At 40.8% G+C, this 22,741-nt stretch overlaps 1 protein-coding gene across 1 annotated transcript; it reads left to right on the top strand.

The window, feature by feature from the left end:
- Nucleotides 1-572: 572 nt before the first annotated feature.
- Nucleotides 573-21,344, top strand: LOC122666706 (thiamine pyrophosphokinase 1-like). Its single transcript, XM_043862754.1, has 6 exons — nt 573-862; nt 1,010-1,111; nt 2,036-2,108; nt 11,021-11,116; nt 20,829-21,078; nt 21,199-21,344. Exons 1-6 carry the CDS (start codon nt 732-734, stop codon nt 21,312-21,314), a joined length of 768 nt encoding a protein of 255 aa, XP_043718689.1. The 5' UTR covers nt 573-731; the 3' UTR covers nt 21,315-21,344.
- The last annotated feature ends 1,397 nt before the right edge of the window (nt 21,345-22,741 follow it).

Below are 22,741 nucleotides of genomic sequence, written 5' to 3'. Positions count from 1 at the left end.
ACAAAGCTAGTAGTTATCTTTTTACAATTCTCTTCTGTTTTTTTTTTCCTGTTTTTTTTTTTTTGTTAAGAAAATACTTATATTAAGTATATAATATATATATATATATAATATGTAATATTATATATTTATAATTAATACAGGGTCGGGTCGGGCTAGGCCCAGGATCTAAACCTTGACCCGACCCGACCCTGCCAGGGTCAGACTATAACTAAACCCAAACCCGCCCTCAGGGTTGAAAAATCAGGGTCGGGCCCAGGCTGGGCTCAGGGCGGGTTCGGGGCAGCAGGGCTTTATTGACACCCCTACTCCTAAGCTCCTTACTCCTCTTGTGTGATGCTGTAGGTACGCCCAAAGTTGGGGGGCCTAACAAGGGCCGGCGGCAACAATGGGGCCGCGGGACAGGGCATGAGTGGCGGGGGAGTCTTATCAAAAGGGGGAAAAGACAGGCGTCCGCAGCTCATCCTCACCTGGTGGGTAGATATGAAAGAAAGAAAGGTTCATTCATGTTTGGAAATTGGAGATATGGCATCAGGAGTCAAAGGTAGCCAGGTTTCAGATCACGTACAGTTGTCAACTCTTAACGAACTGCCAAATAGAGTTTCAAACCAAACGAAGGGTCAACGGAGTCGTCATCAACTCGGCTTGCTTCTCCGTTCGTCTTCCTCTCCCTCCAAAACAAGTCGTGGGTGGCCTTGGAACTTGGAAGAGAAAAACCCAACGAAGGCCTGATGGATTTGATGTCTCATTGTTCCAGCTTTCTTCTTCCTTCAACCCCAGTTGACAGCAACAAGCCTAGTCCAACGTACGCCCTTGTTGTGCTTAACCAAAGCCTCCCTCGATTTTTCCCTCTATTATGGAAGTATGGTATTTGTCCTTGTCTCTGGTTTCCCTGTTTTCTTTTTTTTTTTTTTTTTTTTGGGTATTCTTTGTGGTATTATATTTTTGTGTATTCTTTGATTGAAGCGTCTGCGGATCTCAAGTGTTAGAGTTTTGATCGTTTTTGTAGAGCAGCACAGTTGCGTCTTTGTGCAGATGGAGGAGCCAATCGCTTATACGATGAAATGCCTGAGTTGTTCCCTCAAGAAAATTCTGAACATGTCCGAAACAGGTTCTTATTCTTTTTCTCTTTATTTTCCTTTTATTGTTCAGTGTGGCTATAAATTTGTAATTTCCAATCCTAATTGAGATAAGTTATTAAGTGATGATTCAGTATGCATACTCTGTTTGGCTGATGTAAACAAAGAATTTTGCCTGTTTATTAAGCACCTTCTTTTGTGTTTGTGTAATTTTTATAATGATGTTAAAGAGATTACGCAGGCAGGATTTGGGCATAGAGTGTTGATAATAAATTCCGTTGGGCTTTCTTTCAGACCTGGGGATCTTTGAATGTCACCCAGCTTGGAATGGAATTTATGTTAAAACTTCCTGTATATTGTCACCAAATTTGCTGCTAATGAACATATGGTCAAGTGGTCAACCTTCTAATCTAACTAATGCTACAAGATATTATTTAGGCCGACTTGTAAGTTTTCTTCTTACATTTCAAGTGTGCTGGTTAGCTTCTCTGTGTTGTCTTCGTTGTCACATGGCCTGGTTCGGAACCTAGGTTCTTCCTAATCTATATATTCTCAGTCCATGAAACTTTAATTTCTGATGGCTTCTAATTTTCTATTACGTTTATACTGTAGGCCACTTCGTTGCATGCATAAGTGACCTTGAATTGCACCCTATTGTTAATTTCTCATCCAAATGAACCTCTTTATTCAATGGGTCAGACAACTTGTTTGTATGTCAATGTGTTAATGATACTTAATCGATGTCTGCTATAAGTTTCATTTAACATTTCTAGCAATGAGCAAAATATGGATGAGATTATAGCTTCCAGATTTAACACTAGATATGTTTTCCGTAATTATTGGTGTTTGACCTTGTATTATCTTGATCTTTGTCCTTGGCTTTATGCATTTAAGTCACCTCCCATCTCTTCTTTTCACAATTTGCTTTGTGATACAGTCTTTCTGCTTCTGTCCAGGTGCAAGCCAGATGTAATCAAAGGCGATATGGATTCAATTAGAACAGATGTACAGGAGTTTTACTCAAATTTGGTAAGCCAGCAATAAAGTTCCACAAGCAGTTAATTGTTTTCAATTGATGAAGTCAAGAAAAAGGGATCTACATTAGAATGGTAAAATTATGATTTGGAGTCTGAATCGCTTCGGATTTGCTGTTACTAGGCTAACAGGGTTGATGACTGTTGTTGGGATGAGGTAGCGACTGTGGGACCCACTTTTTGAAGAAAACAGTGACAGATTTTCGACTCTAAAATTTCAATCCTAATTTTCCCCCTAATGCCCAAGAGTTCTCTCTTAGCAAAAATCAATTCTCATCGGCCCAGGGCACAAATCCTCTGTCGCACAATTCTATACTTCTGATTTTTCTGTGAAACCACCCTTTTATCAATAGGTAACATCCCTCCATTTGATGGAGCAAGGTTGAAAATAAACTACAATTTTCTGATTATTATGACCCAATAAAAAACCGAACTGAATTAAAACTTTTGGCTGCGTGAACATTGCTTATCTCGATTGGGTATGCGAATGTTGGTGATCTTTATCTTTCTTTGCAAATGGTTAGAAAGTTACAGATTGATCCCTTTATTTGTGATGATATTGAGTAAAAGGCACATTGTGTTGGTGAAGCCTTAAGTTAAGGGTTTGGGAATTGAAATCATGAGAGAGAGAGAGAGAGAGAGAGAGAGAGAGAGATTCCTTCATATGTCTCCATTTTCTCCATAAAAAATGGGTCCCACAATTGAGATGAGGTGTTGCATCCTCGTTCCAGCAACAACCAACGACTCACTGTTTCCTCGGTAGCAGCAGATCCGAAGCAGGTCAGAATATCCTTCTGGAGTGCAAGGCCACTTTCTTTCCCTATTTGAGTAATCATTGTGGAAGCTTTTGATGAAGATTGAAGCATAAAAAAGAAAAGGACCAAAACACTGTTCATGAAGTTACTGTTCACGAAACAGTGCTGTGGGGCCCAATATCGACAGTTGGCTTGGATAAGATCCTGCCAATATTTGTTAGGGTATTATATATTAGTTTCTATTTTCAGTGCTTTATATTTTCTTGTATTATTATTGAGTCAATACCTAGAGTTTCTATTTTTCTAGCAAGTTTCTACCTTTTCAGTTTTATTGGCAGCCCAGCAGCCTCCCCTTGCTATTGGGAGTTGCTAAGTTTGTAATGACTATGTAACATGTTATAAATAAAGATAATGGGCTCCTATTGCCTGTGATTTGAGTTTGGAAAAAAAAGAAGAATGGCTTTATGCTGGTTTGCTTTGTGATTCAGCTGCTGTGAGAGATAGCTTGGGTGAGATGCCCTTGTGGAGATAGGTGCGATACCTTCTATTAGATTAAGTGAAGAAGAAGAAGAAGAAAGAAGAAGAGAGGAGAAGGAGAAAGAAGAACTGCACAATTGGGACTGCAGCCGTTAAAGTGACTGCTCCCTAATACCATAAATTAAATAGGGTAAACAATAAAAACCCATAGACAAAAATACCCCTCATTAGAGGAGTCGTGAATAGGAGCTGACGCTAGCTCCCTATTCACGGCTCCCCCTTACTCCTAACACTCCCCCTCAAGCTGGAGCATAGATGTTGTTAATCATGCCCAGCTTGGTACAAATATAATTTACTCTCATACTTCCCAAAGGCTTGGTGAACAAATCAGCAAGCTGCTCCCCAGTGCGAATATGACGAGGAGAAATAATCCCTTGCTGCAGCTTCTCACGAACAAAATGACAATCAACCTTAATGTGTTTTGTTCTCTCATGAAACACAGGATTCTCAGAAATATGAATAGCCGCCTGATTGTCACACCACAACAGCATAGGAGAATCATCACCAAATCCAAGTTCAGTCATCAACTGTCTAATCCACATTAGTTCACAAGTGCCATGAGCCATAGCCCGATACTCCAACTCTGTACTAAATCGAGCTACTATAGTCTGTTTCTTGATCTTCCATGAAACTAGGTTCCCTCCAACAAAGACACAATAGCCCGAAATAGACTTTCGATCAATAGGAGATCCTGCCCAATCCGCATCAGTAAATCCATCAATCCTTCTATGACCATGATTAGAGTATAAGAGACCACGCCCTGGATCCTTCTTAATATATCGCAACACCCTTATAACTGCCTCCCAATGAGTTGTCCGAGGGGCGGACATAAATTGACTCAGCACACTGACAGGAAAAGAGATGTCAGGTCTAGTCACAGTCAAATAGTTGAGTTTCCCTACAAGCCTTCGATACTTCTCTGGATCATCCAGAACATCCCCATCCTCTGCCATAAGTTTCACATTTGGATCCATAGGAGTATCCAAAGGCCTAGATCCCAGTAATCCTGTCTCTGAAAGTAAATCAAGCACATACTTTCGCTGTGAGAGAGAAATCCCTTTCCTTGATTGAGCTACCTCAATACCCAAGAAATACTTCAGTCGTCCCAGGTCCTTAGTCTGGAATTGCTGTCTCAAATATGTCTTTAAGTTCTCAATGCCTGAAGAGTCATCCCCTGTGATAACAATATCATCTACATAAACTACCAAAAATATCCTTTCTGCATCTGACTGCTTGAAAAACACTGAGTGATCACTCTCAGACCGAGTCAAACCAAATTCCAACACAACATCTGTAAAACAGCCAAACCACGCTCTTGGTGACTGTTTCAGCCCATACAAAGATTTCCTCAACTTACATACCTTACCAGACTTCCCCTGAGCAACAAAACCAGGAGGTTGCTCCATATACACCTCCTCAAGAAGGTCCCCATGCAAGAATGCATTCTTGACGTCGAGCTGAAACAACTGCCAGTGATGTATAGCAGCCAATGAAATCAAAATGCGGACAGAAGTAAGTTTTGCAACCGGAGAGAAAGTATCAAGATAGTCCACACCATAAACCTGGGCATAGCCTTTAGCAACAAGACGGGCCTTCAACCGAGCTACAGACCCATCAGGATTAACCTTCACCACAAATATCTAGCGGCAACCAATAGCGGACTTACCAGAGGGTAAAGAAACAAGATCCCATGTCTGATTGTCCTTCAGAGAAGATAACTCCTCAGTCATGGTAGCCAGTCACCCAGGGTGAGCCAAGGCCTCTACCACCGACTTAGGAATAGGATAACTGTCAATAGTAGATAAACAAGCAACAAAAGAAGAGGACAAACGAGCATAGGACACAAAACAATTAATAGGGTGTTGGGTACAACTCCGAACCCCCTTACGGGTAGCAATAGGAACATCAAGATCAGAAATAGGAGGTACAGTAGCCGAGGAGGAATTACCTGGAGGGGGATCTGAAGGCGAGGAGGACGTGGGAGATGGTGCTGCCTGGGTACTGTATCTCTCCATAGGTGTAATGCGATGTGTCGGCTCATCGGGTGGGCGACGGCGAAAAACAACCAGTGGTTGTGTGGGAGGTGGCACATGAGGCAATGGATCCTACATAGTAGAAGAAGTATCGACAACATAAAGTGGGAGATCATCGTCCAACTCTGAAGCAGGCAGCGAGGATGCAACAAATGGAGTAGATTCAAAGAAGGAGACATCAGCGGTAACAAAGAACTTCCTTAAATCAAACGAATAACAACGGTAACCCTTTTGGGTTTTAGAATACCCCACGAAAAGACATTTAAGAGCTCTAGGATCCAACTTAGAGCGACCAGGACGATGATTCCGAATAAAACAAACACACCCAAAAACACGGGGGGGGGGGGGGGGTAAGACAAACAATGGATGGGAAGGGAACAACAAAGAATATGGAATACCACCACCCAAAACAGAAGACGGCATGTGGTTAATAAGATAACATGCAGTCAAAACAGCATCAGCCCAAAAAATTTTAGCCTACTTTCATCTCAAATAAAAGAGATCGAGTAACTTCCATCAGATGTCTGTTCTTCCTCTCGGCTACACCATTTTGTTGGGGTGTTTCCGCACAGGAGGACTGATGAATGATCCCATGCTGAACCATAAACTCATTAAAGGGAGCAGAAAAATATTCTTTTGCATTGTCACTGCAAAGAACTTTCAAGGAAGTAGTAAATTGATTCTGAATTTCAAGCACAAAAGTACAGAAAATGGAAAATAATTCAGAACGATCTTTCATTAAATAAATCCAGGTAATTCTGGAAAACTCATTTACAAAAGTGACAAAGTAACAAAAACCCAGCACAGAAGTAACAGGACACGGACCCCACACATCAGAATGAACTAAAGAAAAGGGTTGGACAGCCCTGTTATTGACTTGAGGGGGATAACTTACACGGTGAAGTTTCCCAAATTGAAAAGACTCACACTGTAAACTAGACAAGGACTGAAATCGACTATCTAAAATCTTCAAACTCTGTAAGGAAGGATGACCCAAACGACAATGAATCTGATGAGGAAGTGCCACACTCGAACACGCCACAGTGGATGCGTCGTCAAGAAGATACAGTTCCCCAGATACGCGACCTCTACCAATCGTCTTCCTCGACTGGAGATCCTGAAACTCACAATAATCAGGAAAAAAGGTAACAGAACAATTGTTAGCTTTGGTAAATTTTCGAACAGATAATAAATTAAAAGGAAATTTGGGCAAGTAAGAAACGGAGGACAACGACAAAGAGGGGGTAACTTGCACAGTGCCTGTACCCCGAACTTTAGCAAAAGACCCATCGGCTAACACAACATTGGAAGAAGATTCACGAAATAAAGAAAAAATACCTGATGCTCCAGTCATATGGTCCGAAGCACCTGAATCAATGATCCAGGGACGAGAAGTAGATGATAGGCATGCAATAGCATTACCTGGCTGAACTAGGGTAGCAGTGGAGAACTGAGATGACTGAGAATTCTGAAATTGAGTAAATCGCTCATAATCTTCATCGACACGATCCATCTGTTTTTACCCTCGTGCTTGGAAGGAGGAGTAACCACCGGATCATTGCTGGCTGAATTCGCAAACTGAGGTGGTTTACCATGAAGCTTCCAACAAAAGCACTGAATGTGACCAGCTCTGCCACAATGATGACAAATGCGCACCTGTCCTGAAGTCTCTGAAGTACCGGATGTGGGTGCGTTACTGTTCCCTGACCCACGACCACGGCCACCACCACTGCTGCCCGTACCTGTCCCACCACTAGGCCCACGGTTGGGAAAGGCTGCAAGTGCTGAACTCTCATTACCATGGGTGGAGTCTTGGCTGTTCTCACGAGAAACCCGTAAAAGGCGAGAAAAAGCTTCTGGAAGTGTGGTGACTCTATCCCTACCAAGAATTTGAGACCGTACTGGCTCAAATTCTTTTCGAAGTCCACCCAAAAATACCATAACGGCCAGCTGCTCTCGCTATTGTTGCATCTCCTTCACATTAGATGTGAGAGGAAGATTGGAATAGCTCCTCATATAGTCGCTTGAATTCCGCAAAATATTGGGTTACACTCAGAGTCTTCTGATCCACTTTATAAAATGCTTGGGACAGGTCATAAATCCGAGACAAGTTGTCCTTCCCAGAATAGAGGACATTCAAGTAGTCCCATAAATCCTTTACTGTGTCAATGTGAGTAACCAGGTCTGCAATTTGATTATCCATTGAGTTCAACATCTGACTCAATATTCGTGCATCCACTGTATCCCATGTCGTGTCTCCTTCAGGTTTTGGCTTTGTGAGATGATCCTGTTGATCACGCCCCGTCAAGGCCAATCGAACCACCTTTTTCCATTGCTGAAAATTAGAAATCCCTTCAAGTTTCCTTTCGGTAATGCGATGAGAAGAGGACAGTTCAGTCACAGTCGTCTTTGCATCACCCATGGTTAACTAAACACCTTGAATCTTCACAGAGCAGTCTCGGACAGAGGACAGCAAGCACTTCTCAACTTGCCAACACTTCTGAAATTCACAGAGCAGTCTCGGACAGAGGACAGCAAGTACTTCTCAACTTGCAAACACTTCTGAAAGTACAAACAGTTCTGTAACTGTAGGACAGCAGGGTGATATGATCTTCAATCACTCACAACCAACAAACACCAGCCAGCAAGAAGACAAGAGCTTCAATCAACCACGAAAATTTCTGGAATTGATTTTTGTAGTGAAATCAATACACCAGCCAGTAAAATAAATACCCTCCAATAAATCGATTCAGAAAAAAAGAAAGAACAATATCAGTCTCCAAATCGCAAAACAGCACCTGAATCGATCTCAACCTTCATACATACCAAAAATTGAGACCTAGTTCTTTTATGTAGACATGAACTAGTCTCAAACAGTTCCACAAAGTTGCAGCATAGGGTGCTGCATCCCCTTCACAGTAAGATCACGAAATCCTCAAAGCTTTAGGTCTCCAAAGTCGCAACCTTGTTTTGATCCAAACGAAGAAAATGGAGAAGGTTCGAGGATGTTAGATTGACTCCTACAGTCCTAGCTTTGATACCATATTAGATTAAGTGAAGAAGAAGAAGAAGAAAGAAGAAGAGAGGAGAAGGAGAAAGAAGAACTGCACAATTGGGACTGCAGCCGTTAAAGTGACTGCTCCCTAATACCATAAATTAAATGGGGTAAACAATAAAAACCCATAGACAAAAATACCCCTCATTAGAGGAGTTGTGAATAGGAGCTGACGCTAGCTCCCTATTCACGGCTCCCCCTTACTCCTAACACCTTCTCTACGTTAGGTGAGATTCCTACATATCCTTCTTCCCTACCATCTAAGTCTGGGTTACTGCTGTCAGAATTGATTTGCGGTTCCCCTGCTTTCATGTTTTTTTGCTGCAACTATAAAAGGGTTATATCTCTACTTTTAACCATTGAATGCGTGAGATATTCTGGGGTTCATACCTAATAACCAGACTCATCCATAGACCAAAACTTGGTTCTGATCTGTTCTGCCGATGGGTAGTTCTTGGTAGTTACTAATTTTGGAGTTTTGAGTCTTTCTGGTTGTTAACCTGTCTTCTGTCTATCCGATTGACCAGATTTGATACTGATTTTAATATTGAATGATCCTGTTATGGGGTTGGTTCCTAGTTGTCTAGTTGGGAATCAGTTCTATATTACCTTTTTATTTTTTCACTTTAAATCTCAAAATTAGGCTGATGAGTCATTTTCACTCCAAATTTTTGAGGTGGTGTGATTGAGTATAGAGAGAGAACTCCAATGTATTTCACCTGGTGATTTTTTGTTTCTATGGGTCATTAGTTTTTAAAGTACTCCACTTCTGGCTTTGCTTTCAAGTAGGGAGTACCGGAGTAGCCATGTATTGTTTGGATGACTCACAAGTTGTATGTCAATATCTGTACATGGATCATAGCTTATTGACCATGTATGCAGGAAAGAATACTGAACTAGAGAATGGAATATATAAGAATTTAATCGATTGGTAAAGAAAAACAGTGCTCTTATATTTTGGTATACCATAAACAAGAGAAGCAGAATGTGCATATTTTGATTAGCATCAACAATGCTGTACATATGATGGCCATTTACCATGTTGCAATGATTCCTAACAAACATTTGGAAACTCTGAAGACTTTTAGAATTTTCATCCGTAATAGTACTATGATGGATTTGTTGCCCCCAGCAGTCAGACTGACTTGAACATCAACTGTAAGGGAGGATGATCACTCCTAACTCAAGAGTCAAGACGGTTTCAAGTTGAGTCAAAACTCCATCTGCTCCAAATTGTCAAGCCGTTCAAACCATTAAAACTGGTTTCTCAGAGTATTGGGGCATGGATGCATGGTGTTATAAAAACTGCAAAATAGGGCATTTAAAATACTTGAACCTTTCTGTATAAGTAGCAACAGGCACACCATTAGGGAAAAAGCCTGGTGTTTTATCATTGTTACACTTATATACGATACACTGATAATGTGTCATTCTTTATTTTGCATCTGGGTTGGTTAGACTACCAGGCCATACAGCAAGAATGGTCAGGATCCCCAAAACATTGGTTTCATGTGCTCCAGGATATTTGGTTATGACATAGGAGTAATTATTGGACCATTGGCAGGTGGCTAAGCTATAGAGAATTTCTTAATTTGAGATACTGTCTAGAAATTAGAAGCTCTATACTGACTGAAAAGTAGAAATAAAATAATAGAAAGCTTATAACCCATAAAATGCATTTTGTCAATAAAAATACCCCAAGATTGAGGGTGTAAGTTGTGCATGCCTTAACATATTTGATACCCGTACCTCCATCTAGTTTGTAAGGGTTCTAGCCATTATTTGTTGGTCTTCTTGGGCAGGACAATAGGTACATTTGACCCTCTTCAGACCTTGCTAAACGCGGGAGCCTTGTGCACTGGGTACAGCCTTTGAGGGGGGACCTTGGTGCAATGGTAAGGTTGCTCCATTGTGACCAAGGTGGTCACGGGTTCGAGTCTCTGGAAACAGCCTCTCTGCGAAGTGGGGGTAAGGCTGCGTACATTATGACCCTCCCCAGACCTTGCAGTGGCGGGAGCTTTGTGCACTGGGTACGCCCTTGCACTAAATATAGATGGCCAACAGTTTGTCTCTAGCTGTTTGGTGCTCAAGACTGTTGACTTGCTAATAAACCTTCTAACTTCAATGCTCATATACTTCAGACCAAGTTGTTTCAGTCATTTGGGGTGATCCCATGTCACTCATATTTGACATACTTCAAATATTTGTATGATAAAGTGTTGATGTGGGATTTGTATGGCCATCTTGAAGTAGTTGGGATAAGGCTTTAGGAGTTGAGTTGAGTTAACATGTGATTGTTTGACTTTCTGGACCAGGACATTTGAACTGCTAAACGGTCTGGCATCTTGTTTCTTTTCAAAAACATTGGTTCAAGCTGATGTTATTTATAGGAATAGGCTTCCTTTCTTCTGTGTCAATATGGAAATGATGCCCCCCCCCCAGTGTCATACTATCATTATGTTCTTTATCTGTTCGTAGTTGACCATGTTACTTGCTCCAGATGTTTATGTCTCCTCAATGATTGCAGGGTACCAAGATACTTGATGAATCACAAGACCAGGACACCACAGATCTTCACAAATGTATATCTTTTATCCAAGACTTTATGCCAGACAAGTCCAATGTAAGTGACATGCCAGTCTTTCCAAAAAAAAAAAAAAAAATCTTGTTAATTAGCATATCTCTGTTGAATTTACCTTACTTGATAGAATTTCTCAGTTTAATTCTATCATTATTGCTAAATTCTTCTCTTTGCAGTGTAGGTGTTCAAATTGTTTCTTTGACACAGTTGCAGCAATTTCATATTGTAACTATGACAGCAAATTTGAATGTGATTACTTTAAATGATGCTCTGTTTGCAAGGATAATTAGGGGGTTGACCTGTTTTGAGTGTATCCTCTGTATAAAAATGGTATATTATTAGAGGGCATAAACTCTGTTTACACAATTACAGTTCCTACGAATACCCCTATAATTATGAGTCTTTAGATTTTAAATTAATGGATAGTTTCATGGATACATAGTTTTAAACTTTTACAGCATAGAGGATGATAGTTTGGGAGGGCTTGACAACATTTATGAAATTTGAGACTAGTTGCTCTCTTTGAATTAGGTAATACGAAGACAGGCATTTAGGAAGGCAAAGGTAGGGAATGCCTTACGACCAGACGGTATCTTTGCCAAGATTTGGAAGTTATAGGGCACTGTCATAATGGTTAACTAAGTTGTTCAAAAGAGATCACCAGAACTAAAGAAATGTTGGATGAATGGGCAAAAAGTACTATGGTTCCTTTTTCCAAGAGCATGGGAGATATTTTCAGCTTCACCAAATGGTATCTAGCTTTTGTGCCATGACATGTAACTTTGGGAGGGAATGATTGATCAAAACTAAGACATGAAATTAGTGTGTTAGAAACTGGTTTTAGTTTGCCTTAGGTAGACAACAAGCCATTTGCATAAAAGAATAGGTCTGAAGGAGTAGGCATGAAGAAGCATTTAAGTCGGTGACTGGGAAATGTTTTAAATCATTGATTCTTCATGTCTTGGCTTTATCATCCAGTAGAAGGGGAAGTAGCAGGGGATGTTGTCCATGGGAGTAGAAGAGGGTGGACTTCATGAGAGAGCTGTAAGGCTGGTGTCCTTTGTGTAGCAGAATGTTAGACAGTCCAGATCAAACACATACATAAAATGAGAGTGATGATGTGCATATTGAGATGTGTTAGTCACAATAAAAGGACCATTACCCAGTGCTGGTCCCACCTATGCAAGGTCCTGGGAGGGTGACTTTGAAGTTGGTCCTAACCATTGGCATTTTTTGTGCATAGTGGCCACCTTTAAGACTCGAACCAAATCCCATCCCAACTATGTGTGGTTGGCTGCGTGAATCCTTTTTGTGTAACCAACCCTTGTTTATGGTGGAATAGTATTTGTGCTGCTGATCTCAAGTAGTTGGTTGGATTGAGGTTATCAATATTTGGATTTTTTGGTTGGTGGGTCTTGCCATATGCCCCAAAATGATGATGGTGATGATAAATTGGAGCGTTTCTTATCCAAATCTGAGCTATTCCTAATTCGTATTCCTACTTTATTTGACTTGGGTTTGGAAGTGGATCCATAAGTATGTTTCCTAGTCAGATCTACATTTATGGAGATGTGGATTCAGAAACCTCTGTTCAGGCCCATGGTGCAAGTTGAAGGTGTATAGTAGTTAGATAAAACTTGAGTATTTTTATTTAGGGTAAATTACACATCACCCCTTGGTTTTCAAACGAAACTCAGATCACCCCCTGGTTTTTGAAAAAACTCAAATCACCCCCTCTACAGTAACGGTGTTAGTCTGCTGTTAGTTATTGGTGTGAAAGGACTAGTTTACCCTTGTACTAAAACAGTAGAATTAAATTTACAATACTACCCTTCAAAATCTATGTTTGGATGTCAAGGGTAGTTTAGGGATTTAAATTTATTTAACTGGCTAACATCATCACTTAACAGCATAAAATTAACAGTAGAGACTAATTTGTCATATTGGGGTCTAAACCAGGGGGTGAATTGAGTTTTTTCAAAAACCAGGGGGTGATCTGAGTTTCGTTTGAAAACCAGGGGGTGACGTGTAATTTACCCTTTTATTTAACGTGTGGTATGACCTTAGTATTACCTTCAATAGATTGGAATACTGGAAAAGGGTTTGTGTAGCCAACTGGCCAACCCCCTAATAGTTGTGCTACGACTTAGTTCTTTTTAATTTTTGGAGTTGAGTTAAGGTAAAGAGGAGAGGAGGGAATAGGTGAAGCCTGAAGTGCAACATCCACATTTCTGGAGAGACTAGGAAGAAAGAACAAGCATGATTGGGCAGTTCACATGAGAGGAAGTCTGAAAATTTTAAATTGGGAGATTGGGTTGGTCTTGCTCCCAAGGTTGTGAATCTGCAATCTGAGTGCCAAAGCAACCCCACACCCCATTTTTTGGGTGGAGCAAGTAAAGGGCGTACCCAATGCACGAGGCTCCCGTCATTGCGGGGTCTGGGGAGGGTCATAATGAACGCAGCCTTACCCCTGCTTTCGCAGAGAGGTTGTTTCCAGACTCGAACCCGTGACCACTTTGGGTGGAGTAAGTGATGCAGATAAATCACAGAAGTGGGCTTATTTTAGTGGAAATTTCCCTTGTGTTGGGTGACCTATGTGTTGGGCCTTTGGTCCGAGGGGTTTTCATTGTAATGGGCCTAAAATATGGGTAGGAGTTAGTTCGCACTTGCAAGATGTTTCAGCAAGAATAAAAACTAGGAAGAGAAGAGAGGAAGAAGAAGAAGGAAAAGAATAAGAGGAGGAAGAAGAAAGGTTCCTCAGAAAAGGGTGAGAGAGCAATTGTCAATTTCTCTCAACTTTATTACACATTGCCCTTCATTAATACCTCATACACATATATGCTTCTTTCATATTCTATTTCCCATTCTACCCCTACAATAGTACTCTAACACTCCCCCTTAAGTTGGAGAATAAATGTCATGCTTATTTCATATTCTATTTCCCATTCTACCCTTACAATATGAACTCTAACACTCCCCCTTAAGCTGGAGAATAAATGTCATACATGCCCAACTTGCTGAAGAGGGTATGAAACTGCAATGAATTGATTCATTTGGTGAACATATCAGCTAACTGATTTCCTGTTTTCACAAAGGGAGTACAAATGTAACTGGAGTCAATATTTCCTTGATGAAGTGTCGATCAACTTCGACATATTCTGACGATCATGTTGCACCGGGTTATGAGCTATGCTAATTGCAGCCTTGTTGTAACAGTACAACCACATGGGCCCTCAGCTTCAAATCCCATCTATTGGACTAGTTTCTTCAACCACAGGAGTTTACAGACTCCATGTGCCATGGCTTCAAATTCTGCCTCTGCACTTGATCTAGCCACCACTGATTGCTCCTTACTTCTCCAGGTTATTAGGTTCCCACCTACAAAGGTGCAATATTCTGATGTAGAATTTCTATCTATAACAGAGCTTGACCAATCAGCATCAGTACCCCGCAATTTTCATATGGTCGTGTCTAGGGAACAACAATCCTTTTCCTGGACTGGACTTCAGGTACCATTAGAATATGATACACAAGTAACACAACATCTAAATGCCTACTCTTAGATGCATGCATGAAGAGACTCACTACCCCAACAACATGAGCAATGTCTGGGCATGTAAATAGATAGATCAACTTCCCCACCAATCTTTGATACTTCTCGACATCACTTAGGGATGTCCAGTGTCCACCATCATCACCTAGTTTATGATTCTGATCAATAGGCGAGTCAGCGGGTTTACAACCCAGTATCAGTATCTCTTTCATGAGCTCCAACACAAACTTTCTCTGACAGATGTTTATGCCCTTTTTTGACCTTGACACTTCAATTCCCAAGAAATATTTCAAGGACCAAGGTCTTTAATCTCAAACTACTGAGCTAAGTAGGATGTGAGTCTCTTCATTTCCTCTCAGTTATTCCCAATTACTACAATATCATCTACATAGACACTTAAGGCTATAATATTACCACTACCTTGACGAATGAACAATGTATGATCAGCCCGACTCTAGGCGTATTCGTTCTTCAAAATAGCCTATCTAAACATCTCAAACCAACCCTTTGGAGACTGTTTAAGACCGTAGAGAGCATTCTTAAGGCGGCACACTTTACCTTCTACTATGGGAAACTTGAGGCTCGGGGGAACTTGCTTATGCACTTCTTCTACCAAGTCCCCGTGGAAAAATGCATTCTTCACTCCAATTGATACAATGACCAGTCCCAGTTGGCAACCATTAATAAAAGAACTTTTATCGAGTTGTACTTAGCCACTAGAGCAAATGTCTCTCGATAGTCAATTCCATACACTTGACTATATCCTTTGGCTACCAACCTTCCTTATTTCTTTCAATGGTGCCATCTGATCAGTATTTAATTGAGTAGACCCATCCACAACCTATTGGCACCCTTGCTTCAGGAAGATCAATAAGATCCCAGGTACAATTCTTCTCAAGTGACCTCATCTCCTCATTCATAACTTCCTTCCACTTGGGACTAGTCATGGCCTCATTGACATTCTTGGGAATAGGAGTTGAGGAAAAGGCAGCCGAATAAGCCAGACCTGTAGGAGAGATTGCATCATAGGAAACAAACTTGTCTATAGGGTTAGTACAAGTTCTTATTCCTTTCCGAACAACAATAGGGAGCTCTAAACTAGAAGGAAGAGGAGTGTTAGCTGATTCAAAAACATAAGGCAGAGGAAGTGGATCTGAAGAGGACTGGTGCCAGGTCTTCCTTTCTCTTCTTATAACAGTACCTCATTCTGCTTGTCACCTCCCAAAAAGCTAGGTTCCCCTTCTATACCAGCTCCCCCTAGGCTGGAGGGAGAGAGAAAAAAGGAACGGACTTGTAGAAGGTAACCTCACTGAAGACAAGCCTCTTCCGGGAAGAGGGATGATAACATTTGTAGCCTTTTGTGGTAGGAGAGTATCCAAGAAAGACACATTTGAGGCCCTTCGGATCGAGCTTAGTATGTGCAAATTTTTTAATATGAACATAGCACACACATACCCAAACACTTTGGGGAGACAAAGTGGAGAAGATTTCCAAAGGGGATTTAAAGCCAAGGATGAAGGAAGGTATACAATTAATCAAGAAGGTGACAACAAGAAGAGAAAAAAGGGCGTACCCAGTGCACGAGGCTCCCACCACAGCGGGGTTTGGGGAGGGTCATAATATACACAGCCTTAACCCCGCTTTCGCAGAGAGGTTGTGATGCAGCTCCAAGTAGGAAGAAGAAGAAGAAGGAGTCCTGAACTTGGGGCTTAAGTAGGGAGCCATAGGTTAGGTTTATTTGCTAGTATTCTCCGTACTTAGTTTATTTTCTTGTTTAAATTGGTTGCATCCAATTGGTTCAATTGGTCTGATTTAATGAAGTGCTCCTATTGGATAATAGGTTCTTAAATCCTATTGGCTAGTAATGAATCTTCTTTTAAATCAGTAGTTTTAAGTTAGAATCTTTTAAGTTAAGTTAATAGGGGTAATTAAGTCTTTTCAGGGTTTTTAAGTTATTAGCTTTGTTTAATTAGGTCCCTTCCACGATTTTAAGTGAGGAGTTAATTAATTTGTATTAGGATTTGGCATAAAGCCATATTATAAATAAGATAACTCGTGGAGGCTCCCCCACAATTGAATTTTTGAAAAGAAAAGATTGTTTGCTGGCTGCCGATTGCTACTGCTGCTGCTCCTGCTCCTTGGAGTGTTGCCTTGTGGATCTATCAAGGAAGAAGGACAGGTGGATTTCCTGTGACTCCTTACGCCGTGATGGCTGGGAGGTTCTCTCTTTGAAGGTGGCTCTATCCTTCTTTGTTCAAGCTGCTGCCGGTGGATTCCTGCTGTAAGTTTGAATTTTTAAATTCTGTTTTCATTCCTTTTCCTTCCCCCCAATCGATCCCCTTTAATTTCTGTTTTAATCATCTAAACCCTAATTCCCTTCATTCCCCATAAAACCCAAAACCCTAAAATCAATCTACATTCTGTCCAGCCCAACTTAACCAGCAGAATCCTCCCAAAATCTGATCGAACCAGCCTCCTACTGTTAGCTACACTCGACCCAAAACCCAACTTCAATCTCCCATCCAAAACCCTAAGTTTCACCCTAGAACCTGAAACCTAACGCCCAAACCCTAACCCTAATTCTGCAGGAATTTTAAATTCATCCAAATCCCAATATTTTTATAACAAAATAATCCCCTAGACCTGCTGATCATTATCATATATCACATTCACCCCTAAACCTAACCTAAACCCTAAATTTGCCCTAAACAGCCCCAAATCTGCCTCAAACAGTAGACTCGATCAGAAGCTGATTTTTACCTGGCTCCTAGTAGGATTATCTCCTATTCTAGGACTACATTAGGCTGTTTCCAGACTCGAACCTGTGACCACTTGGTCACAATGGAGCAACCTTACCGTTGCACCAAGGCCCGCCCTCTTGACAACAAGAAGAGCATCAAACCAAAAAGTCTTAAAGTCATGCATGCCGAACAACAAGTTTCTTGTCATTTCTAACAGATGACGATTTTTTCCTTCAGCCACCCATTGTGTTGGGGTTTATCAACATATGCAAGCTGATGGACAATACCATAACTAGTAAAAAAGGTTTGGAGCCCCTCATACATGTACTCACCTCCCTATTAGATCGGATAATCTTGACCTTAGTGTCAAATTAGGTGTACAGAATATGGTAAAATTCTTAAAAGCATGATCATAGACATTACTTTCTTTATTTCAACAGAAATACCCAAGTGGTACGAGAGCAATCATCAACAAAAGAGACAAAATAGCAATAGCCAAACAAGGAGGTGTTGGGAGTAGGTCCCCAAACATTAATGTGTGCAAAATATGAAAAGGAGTAGTAGACCGATGAACAAAAGGATAATGAGACTGACAATGTTTGAAAAATAAGTATGGTTCATATTGAAATGCATGAGAACTAGAAACAAAAGAGAACAAGTGGGGCAATTGTTTTTTCATAACAAAAAAGGTGGGATGTCCCAAACGCCGATGCCAAAGCATCACAGTATCAAAAGTACTACTGTCATGGTGTCCTCAAACAAATGGTTGTGCTTTTTCAAAAGAGATGGTCTTGGATCAAGAAGGTAGAGCCTATTCTCCTCACGTCCACTGCCAATAATCCTCTTTGTCATCAAACCCTGAAACAGATAGTGAGTGAGAAGGAAAGAAGGTGACACAACAGTTTAAAGACTTAGTTAAATGACTCACTGAGAGAAGGTTAGTAGCAAAATTTGGGACATGAAGAACAGAATCTAGGGATATGGAGTAAGTGACGCAAACACTACCCTTGCTAGAGATAGAAGAAAGTGAACCATCAGCAATTTTAACTTTATCTCTACCAGAGCAAATAGAATAGGATTTGTAAAACTGAGACATACCGATCATGTGATTGGTAGTGCCGGAATCAATGACCCAAGAGGGGGAAGGTGCGGAAGTATGGGCATGGAGGGCAGAGGCTGAAGTACCTAACTAAATAAGGGAAGATGTAGCTGTGGGAGAAGAACTGCCCAACTGTGTCATGACCCTTTGGAAGGCTGCAATGTCATCTTGTGTAAGGGAGTAGCTGTCCATCTGTGGTCCAGAAGTAGGCCCCATGCACTCAAGGGCAGCCATTACAGTGTGAGCCTTGGTTCTCCCTCGTCTACCACCTTGGAAACCACCAGATGTCTGTCTAGGGGGACACCCATGTTGGTCCCAATACCACTTCGTAATGCCTCGGAAACCACCAAGTCATAACCGTTGAATTCTCTGTCTCCCATTTCTGATATGCTTTCTGGATGGCTCTGGTGATGTAACCCAACTTACTATGGCAGCATGGCTCCATAGGGATAACCTAACGGTGTGAGCCCAGTTCAGATAGTCAGTATTATCCAACTTGACAATGAATATCTGGCCATTTGTGATCTCCATAATGACTGGACTGGGGGTAACACCACTTGTTCCACCAGTTAAGGCTTCCATTGGTCGACTAACTTCTGACATAATATGGAGACACATAGAGGGAACTGGTTGGATACCCACACCAGATGGGGATTACACACTCTACCCAAAAAAATTACTTCCCAATAGACAAACAGAAGCTCAAATCAATCAAAGAACATCACAGCCAGCATTCCAGAGATAGATAATCAACAAGAACTTGAAAGGAAAAAAAAAATCCAGAAATAGATAACCGTTCATTCCAAGCAACCCACCATCTTTACACAACGTAATTCAGCCAATGCAGCAATAGATAACCATACAAATAGCACTAGATACTGTAGCAGTCAAAAACAGAATATGGTGGTACTGTAGCATTAACAGAAAAAGAAGTTGCAGACCATGGATTCACCTTCTTTGCAACTGTGGTTTTGGGGGCTTGAAAGAGGACCCTTGGGTGACTCCAATGGACCTAGTCCCCACTTCAACAGAGGCCTGATGAGAGAGAACAAGAGATGAACTATACCGCTTGCAGTATTGTTCTTGGTACTGTAGATTTCCAGCTTAGTTCAGCATCCTTTCTTGTCTATTTCACTTCAAGAACTCAAAAAACTCCACCTCAATCTGAACATCAACCGGTGCCACTCCATATTCTCTCGTATATGGAATGGAGACTGTCTTCCTGATCGATGGTGGTCGTAGATCAGTCCCCTCTCTGTGCGTTTTGATGGAAGCTGAACTTGAAGAAGCACAATGGGTGAGAGCACGATATGACCAGCTTAATCTGATCGAGGAAAAGCGCCAGAGAGCTGGCTGATTCTCAAACATGCTCTGATACCAAGTTCGCATTTGCAAAATGTTTCAGTAAGAATAGAAACCAGGAAGAGAAGAAAAAAGGTTGCTCACGGAAGGGTGAGAGAGAAATTGTCAATTCCTCTCACCTATATTAACATTGGATAAAAATAGAAGTAAAATTACATCACTGCCCTTCATTAATACCCCATATACATTTGCTTATTTCATATTCTATTCCCCATTCTACCCTTACAATATGAACTCTACAGAGTTAGGAATACAAGATTTATTAGTTTAATGCATCAGTTCAGATTTCCTGAATTTTTCTGTAGTGGATTCAGTAGTGTGCTTGGTGGATTTTAACTGAAGGCTAAGGTAGAATCCTTAGTAGAAGAGTGGATTCTCTTCATGGGTTTTGGTGGATTCCAAAAACCACTGCAGGTGGATTCCTGCACTATTATCCCTTCTATATTTGTTACTTTAATTCAGTAGCACAGGTAAATTTCTTCTGTTTCTTCACTCCATGCGGCACCTAGTTTTTACTCGATTTTCTGGTTTTGTTCTTTTAAGTGTCTCCTTTGTTGCTGATTTGTTTTGGTTCAAATCTGTACATGTTTCTGTTATCCTTTCTGAAGTTCTGTTGCTGCTGCTTAAGAATTTCGATCGATTAGGATGGTTGTGGAACTGCTACTACATTCCTAGTAGCTCTAGAACTCTACTAGATCTTACTATTCTATTATCAGAATTTGTTCAAATTCTGCAGGACTGTTCTACTACCAGGACAGACCATTCGACACAAATTTTGAGCAATTCTGAGTTTCCTATTCTGATTTATTAGAGTTCTCCTTGCTGGACTTTTATACCCAATTCTGCAAACCTGTTCAACCTAATTTCCTGCTGGATTTTTCCGGTTCGATTTTAGACTTCATTAGCTGGTCACTGTTGTTGATTGAGTTTTCTCTTCCTATTACCTCTTTATGGTTTCTTTGCTTATTTTGATTCCCCACTGGTTATCTGTACTTGCAGTTATGCATTCTTGTTACAGGAGCGCTTGGTGGACGGTTTGATCATGAGATTGGAAACATAAATGTGCTTTTTCGTTTCTCGAATGTCCGAATAGTTCTGATATCTGATGATTGTCTCATCTATCTTCTCCCAAGGACTCATCGTCATGAGATCCATATCCTGCCATCTGTTGAGGGCCCACACTGTGGCCTAATACCTGTTGGGGTAGCATCAGCAAAGGCCACAACAACTGGACTCCAATGGGATCTGAGTAAGTAAATTCTATTGTTATTTTTGCTTCTGTATTGTTATTATTATAACATGGTTCTTACTCTAAACTCGATTTATTGGTATGGGATCTAAATACATTGGTAAATTTGTATTATTCCAGATGACACAGAGATGAGGTTTGGTGGTTTGATAAGCACATCGAACATCGTACAGAGTGAGAATATCACAGTGGAATCGGATTCAGATCTTCTATGGACGATATCCATTAAAAAGTAAAATGTGAAGTTCTGGGCTAAGTCGGTAGTGTGCATGTCCTAATGTTGTGGCTTATGCCAATCTTATTACCAATCATTCATTAGCAATTGGATTATGATTTCGATAGAATAATGCTGTGAGATTGTTATAAAGAAACCTGGTGATCATTCCCTCATCCTCCATGTTTTCAGTAATAATAAAAATAGATACATGTAGTGCTCACTGCTCAAAGCATCACGGTGACTCATGGTGACTTTGCTTCATCGTATCAAGATTGAAACTGTCAGACTTGAATCATCAAATTTTGCTAATAATTTGCAGACCTGGCCACTAAATTTATGAACAGTATAAGGGTCACACCCTCTCTGTGAAGGCTTCCTACTCTGCCAGCAGGGAAGGTATTGGATTATGTAGAAAATGCTAGAAAATGCCATGGAAACATCTAAAGACATGAAACCTGCTACTGGAAACCATGAGACTGCAACTTAAATGCCTATTATCAGTAAATATAAAAACCTGAAACAGGGATCCTTAATTAAGGATGAAAGCCTCATATCAGTGGCCATGTGGAAGAGATTTTGAGATATGTGGTTTATTCAGAGAGTCCTCCATCTAACAGTCAAGTCACCAAATCAAGAGCCCATTGCAAGAAAACAGGATGTGGTGGAGACCTTTATAGGTAGGGCTGCATAGCCCTCCATCCATTGCCTTCTTTCCCTTTTCATAAGGAAAATGGTGTGGATGTTGGCACAGAGATGCTCTTTCCTATGCTCTGACCATATCCACAGAGCCAATGGTCGATGTAACCTGCACATGCACATCCAAGGCAATGTGCAGTCCACACTGGAACTTCGGCCTAAGATGGATTGGAGGAGTTTCATCATTTCATAAGTATACTGTTTTGTACTCCGTTAAGTTAGAGGGTAGTAATTTTGGCCTTATCGACGACTCTAGAGGAATTAGGCAAGGGTGTCCTCATTAGGACCATGGAAGCTTTATCTCGACTCCTTCAAGTGTATAGGGACCTTAACATGATTAGAGGCATTAAGGTGGCACAAGCTGTCCTGAAATTTTGCACTTATGCTTTGTTGTTGACAGACTATTGAGTCGATTTTAGAGTTATTCTTTGATTTTTACCAGAATAAAAAATTAATTACGTTAAATGTAGAGTGTATTTTAGCTGTAATGTAATGTATCCGCTAAAGAGAAAGGGCACTTGAGTCGGACTTTAGGAATACAAGAGATGTCTCAGGAGGCTCTTTACTTGAGAACTAAGCTTCTGCCTCGAAGATCAAAGGCTATTGGGTTGGGAAAGCCAAGCAACTCACTTATGTTGATCGAAAAATGTTGATTAAATCTATTTTATCTACCATTCCAACATATTGGATGTCTTGCTTTTAGGTTGCTTTTGAATGTTTGTTGAAAACTTAGCTCTCTGTGTCAATTTT

The sequence above is a fragment of the Telopea speciosissima genome, chromosome 7 (genome assembly GCF_018873765.1).
Source record: "Telopea speciosissima isolate NSW1024214 ecotype Mountain lineage chromosome 7, Tspe_v1, whole genome shotgun sequence".
NCBI classification, from domain to species: Eukaryota; Viridiplantae; Streptophyta; class Magnoliopsida; order Proteales; family Proteaceae; genus Telopea; species Telopea speciosissima.
Note: the sequence above shows the minus strand (reverse complement) of the source record. Positions and strands in the feature narration are given on the sequence as shown.

Coding starts and splice junctions, on each gene's coding strand:
- LOC122666706 (XM_043862754.1), top strand. CDS start 732: ATGGATTTGATGTCTCATTGTTCCAGCTTTCTTCTTCCTTCAACCCCA. Junction 863..1,009: donor TTTTTCCCTCTATTATGGAA/GTATGGTATTTG, acceptor TCGTTTTTGTAG/AGCAGCACAGTTGCGTCTTT. Junction 2,109..11,020: donor AGGAGTTTTACTCAAATTTG/GTAAGCCAGCAA, acceptor CAATGATTGCAG/GGTACCAAGATACTTGATGA.